The sequence below is a fragment of the Stenella coeruleoalba genome (assembly GCF_951394435.1).
Source record: "Stenella coeruleoalba genome assembly, chromosome: 5".
Classification (NCBI taxonomy): domain Eukaryota; kingdom Metazoa; phylum Chordata; class Mammalia; order Artiodactyla; family Delphinidae; genus Stenella; species Stenella coeruleoalba.
Genome location: NC_137150.1, coordinates 26,062,802 through 26,077,655, shown reverse-complemented (window position 1 = coordinate 26,077,655; position 14,854 = coordinate 26,062,802). Strand labels below are relative to the sequence as shown.

General features: G+C 48.8%; 1 protein-coding gene across 5 annotated transcripts in view; it reads left to right on the top strand.

Annotated features, from left to right (window-relative positions):
- Window positions 1-14,854, top strand: part of PXYLP1 (2-phosphoxylose phosphatase 1) — a 68,668-nt gene that overhangs the window by 28,155 nt on the left and 25,659 nt on the right. For 4 of the 5 annotated variants that reach the window (XM_079922773.1, XM_079922772.1, XM_079922771.1 and 1 more), the window contains one exon: window positions 8,454-8,585. In XM_079922773.1, the coding sequence (XP_079778899.1) occupies window positions 8,507-8,585 (79 nt within the window). In that variant the 5' untranslated portion in view covers window positions 8,454-8,506. Of the gene's footprint in view, window positions 1-5,517; window positions 5,692-8,453; window positions 8,586-14,854 lie in introns of all 5 variants that reach the window. The other variant, XM_079922775.1, reaches the window with a different exon arrangement.

Genomic DNA, 14,854 nt, shown 5'->3' with positions numbered 1-14,854 from the left:
AAGATGCAGTTGTGAACCCGTCAGCTCCAATCCGCTCTTGAAGATTGAGCTCAGCTCGGGCCCAGCTTTCTCCACAGGAAACAGTACCACCACCCGCTCTGGGTCTAGGTGGGTCCCCTCCCCTCCCCCGCTCTGCTCCCCCACCATGGTACTGGTTTCACAGGCCAGATGTTCTATTTACTCATTTCTCCACTGACCAGACCGTGAGCTTCCTTTTTTTTTTCTTAACACTTAAATTTTTTTTTAACCTCAAACATACACAAAAGCACGGAGGATCATATGATGTGCCCTTAGGATTCATCACCCAGCTTCAGCAATTGTCAGCAGTTTGCCAATCTTGTTTGAGTAATTCCTCCTTGACTTTCCCCCGCCGCTCCCCCTTCCAGAATATTTTAAAGCAATTCCTAGATCTCATATCCTTTCTCTCATAAGTACATTTCAGCTGTGAGCTTCAAGATGGCAGAAACTGTGTCCTGTATCCTGTGTCCTCAGCACTTTCGATGGTGCTCAACACATATTGGCTTTGGGGAAATATGTTGTTTTGAATCAACGGATTGACTGGATGGGTGAATCGGTTTCGGCCTTCAGAACCCAGCCTGCAGGTTAGCTGGAATTTGAATAACTGGAATGTGAATGACTGCTGGGAGCTCACAGCCCCCTTGGTGCTGTCCAGGAGGTCTGGAATCTATCAGGCTCTCACTCATCAGACTTTAAGGTTGGTTTATTCTTAGCCGAGCGTCTTTGATTTTGCAATTCGACTCCACTTTGAGGGGACCTTGGAGAGGGAGGATTATGAAGATGTAGCTTTTACCTTTGCTTGGTTCATATTTCGTTCACAATTATAGACTCGAGGGCTTTTCTGTTCATTATAATGCTGGATTTACTTAGGCCAAAATGATTAAGACCGAAAAAAAATATACCAAAGTATAGAATACATCTAAAGCATTTTCTTTCATACCGTCTTTCTATTCCTGGTAATGGTATTTTAACTACACATATGAGATAATTGAATGCATATTTTTCTTTCAAATGGTCATGCTCACGTTTCAAACCCCAAATTCTGTACACTTTGAAGGGGACTCTGAGACCAGAGTCACCAGACGTGGCATTTCCAGCTTTTACAAGGTGAAAATCAGGCCAGGGCTTGGGCTTTGGCAGTCTCTGGTGGTAGAATGGTAGCTTGTAAAAATGCCTTTGATATATTCCTTTTTCCTCTTAATTCAGAAATGGTATTTCCCATAATACAATAATGGGAACTGCCTATTTACTGGTGCTTTTTTTTCAGAATTACATTCTAAAATATCTTCTTTAACTATTCAAATCTGTTGTAAAGTTGAATTAAGTTAACTGAGTTTTCTGTTTGCATATTTGTTTTCTTTCTCACTGCTTCATCAGGGATTCAGAGTAATAATTCTATTTCTGGATATCAGAGATTTTCACCATGTGGGTTTAGCAGTGGGAACTAAGGCTGGGCCCAGTAGACATTTGATGAATGGTAACTGTTAATGTGTTCAGCCTGCAACATGAAACAGTGGTTTCCACGGAAGTATTTACAGGGATTGGATTTGCTCATGATGTCATATTGAGTCAAGAGCATCTTGCATGGAAGGTGATGGGACCTGAGAGATGTTTGACGGTTAGGAGAGGTGGGAGCTGTACTGAAGTAGGTCGCCATCCCGCAGCATCTCACCCTGCCGATGTGGCAGTGACTCTTCCTGTGGACTTTGCTTTCTGGGCTGTGAGCAGGCTGTGGGGTTTCTGCTGTGGGCCCGGTCCTGGCTGTCTCTTGGCATGACTTGGACAAGTTCAATGGGTTATCTGGGGGAGCTGCAGTAGATCCCAGGGGTGTGCGTGCTCCGAACTCCTGTGGAGGGAAAATGCAGGAATATGACTGGAAGGAGACCCAAGGAATGCTTGATGTCTTGAGTGGCTGAGAGCCTCCTCGCTAGGGATGGGAAAGGAAAAAGGGTCTCTGGAGAATGGGGCTGGAGCTTGGGCCAGAGAGACGGAGAGAGCCCGTTGGCTGGTAATCCTGTCTTCTTAGGATGTGGCCCAACAGAAGCTGAGACAGATGTTCCAGGCTGGAAAACCTGTGGCAGGGCGGGACACCACAGCTGAGTCAGCCCCAAGGAAGACCGGCATGGTGGGGCGGGCCAGGAACGGGCTGCAAACGTGGCCGCCCGCCCTGACGGATGGGGCTGGGCTCGTGAATAAGGCAGTGGCCCGTGGCCAGGGTTTGGAAGGGGAGCCGCAGCATGGGGCAGAACAGCAGCTCCGGGAAAGGTTGACTGTTTGTGTTTAGTTGGTGGGCAGAGGTCTGTGTGACTCCTCCAGAGCTGGGGGTCACACACAGCACATCCCTGCTGTGTGCCAGGTGCTCTGCGTATTATATTTACTCCTGCTCTTTATTTTATTTTATTTTTTTAATAAATTTATTTGTTTATTTATTTTTGGCTGCATTGGGTCTTCGTTGCTGCGCGTGGGCTTTCTCTAGTTGCGGCGAGTGGGAGCTACTCTTCGTTGCGGTGCGCGGGCTTCTCATTGCGGTGGCTTCTCTTATTGTGGAGCACGGGCTCTAGGCGCACGGGCTTCAGTAGTTGTGGCTCACGGGCTCAGTAGTTGTGGCTCATGGGCTTAGTTGCTCCACGGCATGTGGGATCTTCCCAGACCAGGGCCCGAACCCGTATCCCCTGCTTTGGCAGGTGGATTCTTAACCACTGCGCCACCAGGGAAGTCCTACTCCTGCTCTTTTACGCTCTTATCCCTAATCTTATTTAAAGATCAGGATCCTGAAACTCGGCAAAGTGAAGTTGTCAGGAGGACACAGAAGAAAATAGCGGCAGAGCAGGGAATTGACACAGATATGCTGGTCTCTGAAGCCTCATGTTTTCCACTATATCAGGGCTCCCCGGATCTCTTCCACTGAAGAAGTGAAGAAACACCCCAGGGCGGAGCCATGCACCGGGTTCTCACATTGGGGTCCTAGCTCCAGCTGCAAATGCAAACTTCAAAGCCATGTAATTATATCGTTATTCTTTAGCCGTTTAAAAAAAAAAAAGAACAGAGCGTGACCTTCCTTTCCAAGTATTCTAGGAAAATTAGCTCCAGGAGAAGGCATGTATGTGTTTATCCCAGGTTCGGTGTTAATGTGCTGCCCCCTTCCCCCTCCCCCCGGCCCCTAGGCTTTGTGCCACCAGGCTGGTCCTAGCACAGTGGCAGTAATGAGATTCTGACCATTATTTGCCATTTGCAGTCTGCCAAGGGAGAGTCAGAAGGTAGGGGCACCAGAAACCCAGAACATATCAAGGGGAAACGGTGCGTGTCCTTTGATGGAGGCCTGTGTCATCAAATGAAAAGCCACAGATAACGTGGAGACGTCAGTAGCCCAAAAACTAAAAGCACTACGGCAGTCATGTGATCCCAGCCATCTGGTTAACCCAACATATCCTCGGTATTTTAAATCTGGAACTAAATATAGCTCCTTTCGCCAAAAGCCCTCAGCATGTTGAAGAATGTAGATGAGATGAAGCTTTTGTCTAAGATGAGGATATAGGGATCTGGACCCTGGCTTAGAGTTTCCTGGTAGAAACCCAAGGTATTTTCTCTTTATTGGATCAGTTAGCTTTTGCTTTACAGGTCTCCAGCTCCCCAAACTTAGTGGCTTAAAACCTTTACATATTTGCTGTGATCTGGGGGTTGGCTGTGCAGTTCTTTTAGTCTGGGCTGACTCTCCCGATCTGCATCTACAGGGGGTAAGGCTGGGCTGGAGGGTCTCGGATGGCCTTGCTCACGTGTGTGGTGATTGGCAGAGAGCCTCAGCCAGGACTGCTTGCCTTGGCCCCATGTGGTCTCACATCGTCCAACAGTTCGCGTCTTCACACGGTGGTCTTGGTGTTCTAAAAGCAGCCAAGGAGGACAAGCCCTAATGCATAAGTACTTTGCATGCCTCTGTCTGCAGCTCATTTGCTGTCGTCCCATTGGCCGAAGCATATATACCTTGTCCAAGCTTAGAGTCGGTTTGGGAGGCATCTACACAAGGCCGTGGGCACAGAAAGGCATGAACAGACTGGGGGCCGTCACCGCAACAAATCAAACCTGTCTATGAGCCTGAGATTTAACTTAGCAAAAACAGTTGTTTCCACCTGATGCCCACCTGAAGACGACTCTGAACCAGGCTGTGACTCACCCTCCCGTAAAGAGGCAGTTCTAATGGCCTCATCTGTCAGTAAGTGTGGTGGAAAATCTCTCGAGAGCCTGGAGGCAGGAAGTGCTTAAAGGTCAGACCCAGCCCAGCACCAGACGAAAGTTCTCACCACCCACACCCAAATGCAGGGCAACCAAGAGGCAAGTCTGGTTCCCCAGCTGCTAAAGCAAGAGACACCACCAGGCTCAGAAATCAGTGGGGGGTGGTTTCCGCCGGGCAGCAAGGCTGCATCCCAGGCCCACAGTGAGAGGCTGAAGATGGCATCTGAGCCAGAGTGACAGAGGGACGGGTGGGGCTGAGAACAGGTGACCATTTTAGCACTCACATAGCTGGAGGAACCAGCAAACAGGTTGAGAAACTCTTCCTCTTTCCCAGGAGGAGGGAGGAAGCAGCAGAGTGAACTGACAGAAAATGAGTAGGTAATGAAGCCATTTTCATTTTTTTAAAAATTTATTTATTTTATTTATTTATTTTTGGCTGCTTTGTTGCTGTGTGCGGGCTTTCTCTAGTTGTGGCGAGCGGGGGCTACTCTTCCTTGCGGTGCGCAGGCTTCTCATTGCGGTGGCTTCTCTTGTTGCAGAGCACAGGCTCTAGGCGCGCGGGCTTCAGTAGTTGTGGCTTGCAGGCTCAGTAGTTGTGGTGCATGGGCTTAGTTGCTCCGTGGCATGTGGGATCTTCCCAGACCAGGGCTCGAACCCATGTCCCCTGCATTGGCAGGCAGATTCTTAACCACTGTGCCACCAAGGAAGCCCACATTTTCTTTTAATATTTATTTTATTTATTTATTTATTTTCCTTATGTTTTTTGGCTGCGTTGGGTCTTAGTTGTGGCACACGGGATCTTTGTTGAGGCAGGAGGGATCTTTTCGTTACGGTGCGCGGTCTGCTCAGGTTTCTCTCTAGCTGTGTCGTGCGTGTTTTTCTCTCTCTAGTCATGGCCACGGGCTCCAGAGCACGTGGGCTCTGTAGTTGGTGGCACGCGGGCTCTTTCGTTGAGGTGCGCGAGCTCAGTAGTTGCGGCGCACAGGCTTAGTTGCCCTGCGGCATGTGGGATCCTAGTTCCCCAACCAGGGATCGAACCCGCAACCCCTGCATTGCAAGGAGGATTCTCTACCACTGGACCACCAGGGAAGTTCCTGACAATCATTTTCTTTTGAGCGTCTACCATACGCTGAGGATTGTACTTAGCCTCACAACATCCCCAGGTAAATTAGTCCCAGTTTACAGATGAGGAAACTGAGTCTCAGAGAGATTAAGTAACTTGGCCCATGGTCGCCGAGCTCGAGGTTCTGACCCGGCTCTGTCTGCCTCCAGAGTGCCGTGTGCCCTTTCTCTGCACGTGCTGCCGATGTGGTCCCACAGAGAAGCATCTTCAGGCAGCAAGAAAAGCAGAACCCTCCTCACAGAACTCTGAAAGGCCCCAAAGGCCACCTGGCGGGCAGGAGCACTTGAAGATGTTCGTGTAAAGGCAATGGAGCCCTTCCAAAGGTGGTATTAGCCTCAAAAGAAGGTGGTAGCGTAACAGAAGGGACAGGAAGGCATGAAGGAAAGCCCCAGGATATTTATTTTGGGGGGAACAGGGACACCCAAAAGGAGACATTGCTCTGAACCTTCTCCACATTCTGTGATCTCATCTCCATCCACACACCCCACTCACCTTCCCCAAATTAAAAGGATCCCCTCATAAGAAGGTCATTGTAAAGTAGAATAAATCCAATCGGGAACGACTGCGTTAGTGAGAGGGTTCTGAAATCCACAGGCTGGTGAGCCAGAAGCAGCCAGCCGTCCTCAGGTAGCAAAGAAGCTGGCACACGCCAAGAGTTAACTTGTTCTGCGTAGATACACGGGTTGCAACTCGAATCAGTATGTGGACACGTGGGGATGACACTGTAAGGCATAAGAAAGAGCTTTAGAGGCACAGATCTCATTTCGTATCTTGTCATCACCACTTAATAACCTCGTGCCCTTGAGCTTCGATTTTCTGCTTGCATGTTAGAAATTACCAAGCCTGTCCTCAGGGCATGTCACGGGAATCCTAAGGGAATGGATGGTTTTGAGAAGTTAGAAGTTCCTGGTTCCCAGAGGAGTGGAGCAAAGGTTGGAAGCTGCCCAGGGGAGGCTGCTCCGGGGGAACACTGACATTCCACCCGGGTGGGGTATATTTTGGAAATACTGGCCAGTGTTTGCAGCTGAATGTCGGTGCCTTCCATGCTCATCCCTGCGGAGCCTGGCCAGGCAGCAGAACCTGTCCAGGGTGAGGGGTAGAGAGACTGTGACTTGGATTTGACTTAGGTTGTTTTCCTTTGGTCGGGGAGGGGGGCGGTTGCTGTTGAACCATCAGAGGAGCATTGCCAAGGACACCCCCAAGGTCAAGGATGTGAGAGAGTAGACTGTGACGCCTCCCAGACACCCCAGGCAAGGAACTCGCCAGCCTGGATCAGCGGCCCAGAGCCACCCAGCCTTGATGCTTTACATCTGGGATTGGGGTTTGTCGACATGAAGGCTTCACCGTCTTTGTTGCCTCAAGAGGGAACAGCTACAGAGCCACAGTCAGATGGACCCACATCCTGTCTCTCACTGTGACCTCAGCCACCTTGGGGGTTCAGTGCAGAAGTCCTAGCCTTGGCCTCTCACCAAGTGTAGATTCTGGTGAGCTGCTTTCAGGGTCTGTGGGTGTCCTTGCAAACACCCCCAGGGGGAGGCCATGGGGAGTTTGAGTTTTGGAAACAGAAAACATTTATTTGGGGTCCTAACTATATTAAATCCTGGGTGGGATCAACCAGGGTTGTGTGTTGTTTTAGCCAGAAACACCAGAGAGCTTGTGGGGCTGGTGAGTCCCCACCAGGGCAGGGAGGTGAGTGTCCCCAGGAGGATAGATCACCTTGGGACATGAAGTACTGGCCCCTGGATAGGAGCGGTGACTAAAGGGACAGAAGCAGTGCTCATTTGAAGGTATAAATTGGGATCCATTTGTTAACAGAGTTGCCGGACACTGGACGTACAGGCTCAACTGTGAGGTGCAAGTGTATTTTCGTCAGTCTTTTAGCCACTGTTCTCTTGTGATAGAAAGTCTGACAGGTCTTTTAAAGGAGTGGTTTCTCAGACTCCCTTGTAGGGCTCTGGGTGTGGAGGTGGGTGAGTTGGGGGAGGGCAGCTGGGAAGCAAGAGACCCCAGGGCTCTGGCTCCTGCGTCGTTCCCTGCACATGTGCTCTCTTTTTTTTTTTTTTAACAGCTTTGTTGAGGTATAATTCACATACCAAACAACTCACCTGAAGGGTATAATTCAGTAGCTTTTAATATATTCATAGAGTTGTGCAGCCCTCACCGCATTAGCAGGTGAGCTTTTATCTGATTGCTTTTCTATTGTATTTGAAGGAGAAAAAGATTCTGCCACTAAAATCAGGTTTGAAATAACTGTTATAATCTTGCTGTGGTTAAGAACCTTTTGTGAAGAGGCTGTGCTTTTCAAGTTCTATTTTAAACCCCAATGAGAATCAGGAAATAAATTTGGTATCTAAGACTGATGGGGTGAAACCCATAGCAACCATTCACGTTTTTCACAGGAGGGACATTTAGAGCCTCGTTCAGCGTTTTTTTAAAGTCCTTTTGCACAGTTCTAACATGGTCAGAGAAAATTAGAATGGTGAGTGGGGCTGCAGGAAGACCCATGGATGCAGCTGAAAGAGGCCCAGTGGTCCAGGATCGGGGGAGGTCTCTAATTAGCAGATGTTCCTACTTGGCGAAGGAACAGATCCTCGACACAGCCCAGCTGTCCCTAAAGGCATTAAAGTGGGGCATGAGGTAGTGATTGACATTCAGGGTAACGATCGAAGTTAAAGAAGCAGGGTCATTGTAGCGAAGTGTTCATCAGAAACGGTTGAAGATTTAGAAGTCGGGGGTCAGAATGGGGTGAGCATTTGCTGGTCCTTGTAAAGACTTCCTGAGTCTGGCGCACTGTAAGTGCTCAATAAACATCCTGTCCGTTTTTCTTTGGAAAGGCCATGCTGTAAAATCTCCTTCTCTCTTGAGGTCAGATAAACGAAGCATTCACAGACTGTTCCCACTTGTTAATTTGAAGGGCACCTTCTCAGCTGGGCTAGTTTGGGGGCGAAGACAACGGCGCAGGAATGTTCTCCGAAGGGGATTCACGCTTCCCTGCCGGAGGGTGGGGCTAATTAGATTATTTCCGGTTGACAAACTTGGTTTTCCACCTTGGAACACATGTTTCTTGCCTCTCCTCTCTTCACAGGATGTGTTCCTGATTCGAGGTGAAACCATGAAGAGAAGATAAAACAAATAATAATGCTTTTCCGCAATCGCTTCGTGCTGCTGCTGGCCCTGGCTGCGCTGCTGGCCTTCGTGAGCCTCAGCCTTCAGTTCTGTGAGTGTGGCTGGGCTGGCGGGTCCCGGCTGGGGGAGTGCTTCTCTCTGAAATAGAAGGCCCCATGGGGAGGAAGCACGTAGGTCCCAAAGCCTTTGTTCTTTCAGTGAACAGTGAGGTTTCAAACAACCCAGTCTTTTTATCGTTGGCCCTAGTGGTGGGAGGCTGTGATTCTGTGCCTGTGAGGAACAAGAGCAATCACTAAGCCTCGTGACGCGTTTTTGGCTTCTCCCTGGATTCCTAAACTTCCTGGTTATTCCTGGATCTTTAGTTCAGGTTCCCAAGGCGAAGACAGTGAGTGGTCAGCTCGTGTCCTCGTGCCAGGTCGCGCAGCAGAGGTGCCTGGCCCACCAGTTGGTTCTTTGGGGGTTGGGTGTCTGTTACTAGGGAGGGTAGGGGGATTAGGTCCCAGTACCAAATGCAGCCCCTGGGCAGCAGGGACTGTGCATGGGAAACCCCACATGGCAAGCACAGCTGAGGAAGCCAGTCCATGGGCCTCACCGCCTGCACTCTGCCCTTCACTGGGAGCCTGTGCTCAGGCTGGGCCCCAAATCTATGTGCCCCACTGCTCCCTGAGGGAGTTTGTCTTCAAATAACAGATCTGGTCTGGTACCTTGTTGGTTGTAACCCTTCAGTGGTGGGTCCCCGGGAGGCCGCTTGCCTTCCTGGGGCCCCCTCTCACCTTGAACTTTACGCCATAGGCTTGTCGAGTGGCTTGGCGTTCTCTGCACATCCAGGTTGTGCTCTGTGCCCAGATCCTGCCGGGCCCTCCGCCTGGACTGTCCTCCTCACCTCCCTTCCATCTTCTCCTCCACATGGTTCACTCAGCCCTTTCTTTTTCAGGAACGTTCCGTGACTCCCTAACTGGGTCTGGGCTTCTTGGCTCTACTTCTGGGGTGCCCCGAACCTGCTCCCCTCCTGCACTAGCCTTGCGGCATCATACTTTTCAGTTCTTGTGTCTTTTCCATCTACAAGACTGTCTGCTCTTTGAGAGCAGGACCCACATCTGTTTCCCTCTTTATCACGGGAACCAGCATTGCCAACCACACAGGAGGTGTCTCAGGAATGTTTACGTGAATGAATGAACCTACACCTGCTCTGGAAAGCAGGCTGACCCTAATTCCCTGTCCTTCTGGTGCTGTGTACTTGAAGCCGAGAAAATATCTGGGCAATGCCGGCAATTGTGTTTTTGCTGCCACCTACCTGCCCTCCACTTCCCCCCTCACCCCGATGGGTGGGAAACAAGGGCTTGGCCTCCATCACCGCCTGGGGCATCTCTGTGAGGAGGTGGCGTTGCCGTCACTGTCTGCCTGATGGAAGGAAGGGCAGGTGGCTGCGAGAGCAGGATGTTCTGAGTGTGCTGGGGTACGTGGGAAAGACTTGGCATTTGGAATAAGTGGTTTGAAGGCAAGAGGCTTTGAGCAAGTTTCTCCGTTTCACCTCCAATCTGTGACATATTCCATGCACACATCTAGTGCATATGATAGGCACTTCTAACAGTAAAGAGAATTAAAAATACTCACTTTGTCCTTCCAGAATAGGGAAAGAGGTCAAGAGAAGATACTTGTGTAAAGTTTAAAGGTTCTCCAGATGGTTAATAAACTGTTTTTTAAAAAAAAAAAAGAATCTTTTCCAGAAAGTTAGGACTGTCATTCATTTAGTTGTTTATAACTTTTCATTAAAAACTTTCCATCCTGTCACTGGAGAGGTAGGATGTTACCATCAACCTTGATTGTTATTCTGAGACCCTGACAGGTTCTGAGACGTGAACGTGGGTTACTTGTGTTTGCTGGCTTTCTCTTGCATGAGGTGGTTTCCGCATCACTCAATTGGCCTGTGTGTTTCGCTTATATAACTCTTCTGAAAGTACCTTCTGTTTTAGGAGAGCCGCTTTTCAGCCGTACTGTTTTTCGGGAAAATTCTGCAGGGTAAATTGGCCTGCCTGGGTCTGAGGTCTTTATTCTTGAATACATTGGAGTTCGGGAAGACGTTAAGATATGAACATTCTTTCTGCTCTTCTGCTTCTAGGTAAACTGTAACTTTGGAATTTATTTCCGTGTGAAAATTGAGTTACATTGCTTTATTTTTTAGTTGCTTTATTGGTTGCTAATTATTATGGTGTAAGAAACTGGACTAATTCGTAATACAAAGGTGTCTGCTTAAGTAACGCTTATATTTTCATCCTTACCCTGAAATATATGGACTTCTTTCTTTACCGTTTCTTTTGACTTATTTTTGAATACCGGATTAGCTCATATAATTGTCTTAGGTGATATATTTGAGACAATCAAATAGAACTTGGTTTTCTCATGTTTTAAATGAACAATATTGTTTTATTTGTTTTCTGAAATGATTGTATATTTTATTTTGTCTTGTTGATAGTTTTCTTTTTCTGATGTTTTGAATATGAGAAAGTTATGACCCAGGTTACAATGAAAAAAATCAGGTTGTTTAAAAAAAAAGCATTTCTTCCTCTCGGTACAGAAAGTGTGTATGTGAACCCACATATATTTATTAAGTGCTTATGTGTGTTAGATATTTTTCTACACTGTCGGGGTAGAGGTGGTAGGGAAAGGATACAAAAAAGATTAAAATACAGTTCATAGTTTCTCAAACTACATTTATTTTAAATGGTAGTGATGACTCCTTGTATGGTAGTAGACACTAATGAAAATCATTCATTTTGTGTTTTCAAGTCCTTGATGTTTTTGACTTTGGAAATAGAGGGATTCTGAAATTCCTGATATTCAAATCAAAGAAGGGAACAAGTAAGGTATATACATCATTAGTTATTCTAGTTAAAATGTGTGCAAGTGGAAAAATATCTTCTCAAATTGAGGGACTCCTTCAGTGCGACAGGAAAAGACCACTGGGTTATGAAAACCTGTGGATGATTCGTTATTTTGCTGCTTTTTCTGCTCGTCTGTAATCATCCATTTTCCTGCCGCGACCCACCCTTTCCTTCATGCTTATCCTGTGCTCATTTCACCACGTTCCAACCACCATTCCCCAAATGGCAGCGTGGCAGGAGCTCAGCTCGCAGACCCTGGAACCACAGCCTTGGGTTTGATGCTGCTCTGCCACTTAGCAGCTGTGTGCCCTCGGCAGGTGTGGCCTCCTGGAGCCTCTGTTCCTTCTTCTGTAAAATGGAGATCATTGTTGCTACTTGGAAACCTTGGCGTGAGAACGGAGATTTTGTGGGAAAACCCTTGGCTCGGGGAAGCACAGTCAGTGTAAACAGTAGAGTCCTGTCATGATATATCATCACCAGAATCCAGGGCTCTTGGTGTCCCAAAGGCTGCTTCAGCCACTTGTGGAGAGAGCTTTTGAAACAGTATCATGCATTTCTTTCTTTTTGATCAGAGTTCATTGGCCGTGATAGGAGTCAGTCTACACTGGGCACGTGTATCTTGGGCAGGGCCCTGGTTGACCAGAGCACGTTTCTAAGGGAGATGTCCAAGGTGGACTGGAAACGCAGATCCCCAGGTAGAAGAGGGGAGGGTTCACCTGCCAAAGTGAAAGCCAGAGTGAAGGCTGTCTTCAGTCTCTGAAGAGCCCTGTCTCTATCTAGTATCTGCAAGAGGAGTGAGACCAGCTCTGTGTGGCCTGGTGGCCAGGGAGACACATTTTAGTTAAGCATCAAGCGAAGCTTCCTGAATGTCATCGTCCGGGGGAGGTGGAGCGGGCTGTGTGCATACCCTGGAGCATCGCTCTATGAAGAATAGGACAGTAGGCAGGTCACTGGACCTGATCCCATTGAAAACCTCTTCAGACTCTGAGGTTTTGGGAATTTTATCTTTCCTTGTTGATCCAGTGCCGTGAGTTTGCATAGCTTTGTCCTTCAGCAAACATTCCACTGTGTGCTGGGCCAGGGCTGGGCGTTTCATCTCCTAGGAGCCACAGGAGCTCTCTGTCTGGTGGAGGAGAATCCTGAGCAGATACTTGGAACACAGTGTACAATATGCTAGGACAGGAAAGAGGCAGCCCCACGAGGAAGTGGGAAAGAACGTGGACTCCAGAGCCAGACTGCCTGGGTCGAGTCCCTGTCCTGCCACCTACCAGCTATGTGAGGTCAGGCACGTTACCTACCCTCTCCGTGCCTCAGTTTCCTCATCTGTAAAATGGGGATAATGAGAGTTCCTATTTCATTGGGTTGGTAAAGGATATTTATAACACACCTAGAACAGTTCCTGGCACGTAATAATCCCTCTATGCATGCTTGTTAAATAACATGAAGGAGAGATGACTCGTGACAGGGTGACACGGGCGGAGGAGGGACAAGAAGCCGATCCAGCGTAGGAGGGCAGGGAAGACTCATTCCCGGAGGAGGTGACATCCGAGCGTCAGCCTTGAGGGATGAGTTGGAGTCGTCCAAAAAGGAAGCTGGGAAGGGCATTCCTGGCAGATGGAGGTGGGTGTGCAAAGGCAGGGCAGGAGAGAGCAGGACCAGGTTAGTCACCGGTGGGTAGCTGTGAAGGTGGACAAAGGCCTAGGCCGCCTCCATCACCGTGTTATATCCTGAAAGTATGGGGAGCCACTGAAGCAGGGGAGACAGCGTATCATTAGATCTGTCTGGGAAAGACCACAGTCTGGTACAGTGTTTGCAGAAGGGCTGTCTCCTGAGCCCCTTGATTACAGTAGCCCCGGGAGTCTGTTAAAACGCGTGTTCCAACACCAGAAAGAGAGCACATCTGTGCCCTTCCCCAGAGAACCAGAATTGTGGGAGGAGAACTCCCTGGGGCTTCTAATGTGCACAGAATTTGGGTGCTGCCCGTTCAGAGGCCGGTGGGAGGCTGATACTGAGAGACGACTCGGGGCCACTTTCCTCCTCCAGTTAAAGGCTGGGAGTGGCTCCGATGAAGGTGTTGGCCCCGAAAGGAAGGAGCAAAGCTGAGAGCATCAGGTGATTCTGTGGACTTGGAGCTAAACGGTCGGGCGGTGCAGCGGGCCCAGGGTGAAGAAAGAGAAGGGAGGGCTCTGCCACGCCGTGTAGGGCTCAGGTGGTGCAGCGGGCGCTGCCTTCATTCGCGCATCCACGCAGCCGCTCACACAGACGGCCCCTCCACCTGGCTTAAGTGTGCCGAAGGCCGAAGGCGGTACCCAGCGCACATTCTGGGAGGTCGCCCGTGGGGAGCTGTTGGCGGTGGGTGAGGAGGCCCGGGGAGAGCAGTCTGAGCAAGCGGAGAAGCAGGGCAAGCCCAGGCAGCCGGGTGGGAGCGGAGCAGGGCGAAGAGCTGGGGCCTCCGCCTGCTGCCCTTCGAGCTCGGCTGCTGGCATTTGCGGCTCCAGCTCTTCGTGGGCCCCCCCGAAGGTCCGTGGCGTGTGGTGGCGGGGATCTTGCTGAGGCACAAATGCACATAATCACAGCTGTGAGTGGGCACCTTGGGCTGTGTCCCACCCTGCAGAGCTGCGGGGCCTTGTCATTCTCTTTTCTCTGTCCCGTGTACATTTTATGGAGGAAAGCATGTGTCCGGGTGACGTGTGTAAATTTGGGGATCCGTGAAGACCTTGATATGTTTTGGTGGCAAAGGTTTGGGGATGCAGCCCTTAGGATGCCAAGGCTCTAATGTACTGTGTATTTAAAAAACACAATAAGGGTCCTGCTGGGTTTTTATTTTGGTGAGTCGAAGTCCAAAAAACGAGAAATTTAAAATGAGGGCTTGCATTTTTAACCTAAGGGTTCATAGGATCTAAATAAATTCTTTATTTAGTATTTTTTTAATTAATCTTGATCCTTTTCTTGGAGATTTATTTTCTTTGATTTCTGAGAGTTTTAATGTTGCTTTTTCTTTGAATGTTTCATGGCCAGCTACCACATAGAGTTAAATATCTTTGGGTAGGAAGAATTCTGTAGGTAAATGACAAAATTAAGTCTGACAAATCAGCTTTTATCTTAACATCTTAAGCTCATGTCATGGTTATTATTGGAGGAGGTGAGAGTATCGTGTACCACGCAGGCCCTTCCACGAACTAAAAATGGGACACATTTATGTCCGTGGGTTCTTTCTAGTTTTCTTCCGGGGTGGGAACATTGTTTCTGTCTCTGTCTCTCTCTTTTTCTTTCTCCCCCACTGCTTCCCCCTCTCTCCCTCACCTTCCCTCTCTCCCTCCCTTCCTTTCTTCCTTCTTTCCTTCCCTCCTTCCTTGTTTCTGATCTTAGAGAATTTCTCCTAAGAATAGACAGAGGACAGAGATGTATGCTCAAAGATGTTTATTGCATCACTGCTTATAATAGGAAAAAGGGGTCGACAACCAAAGTGTCCAACAGG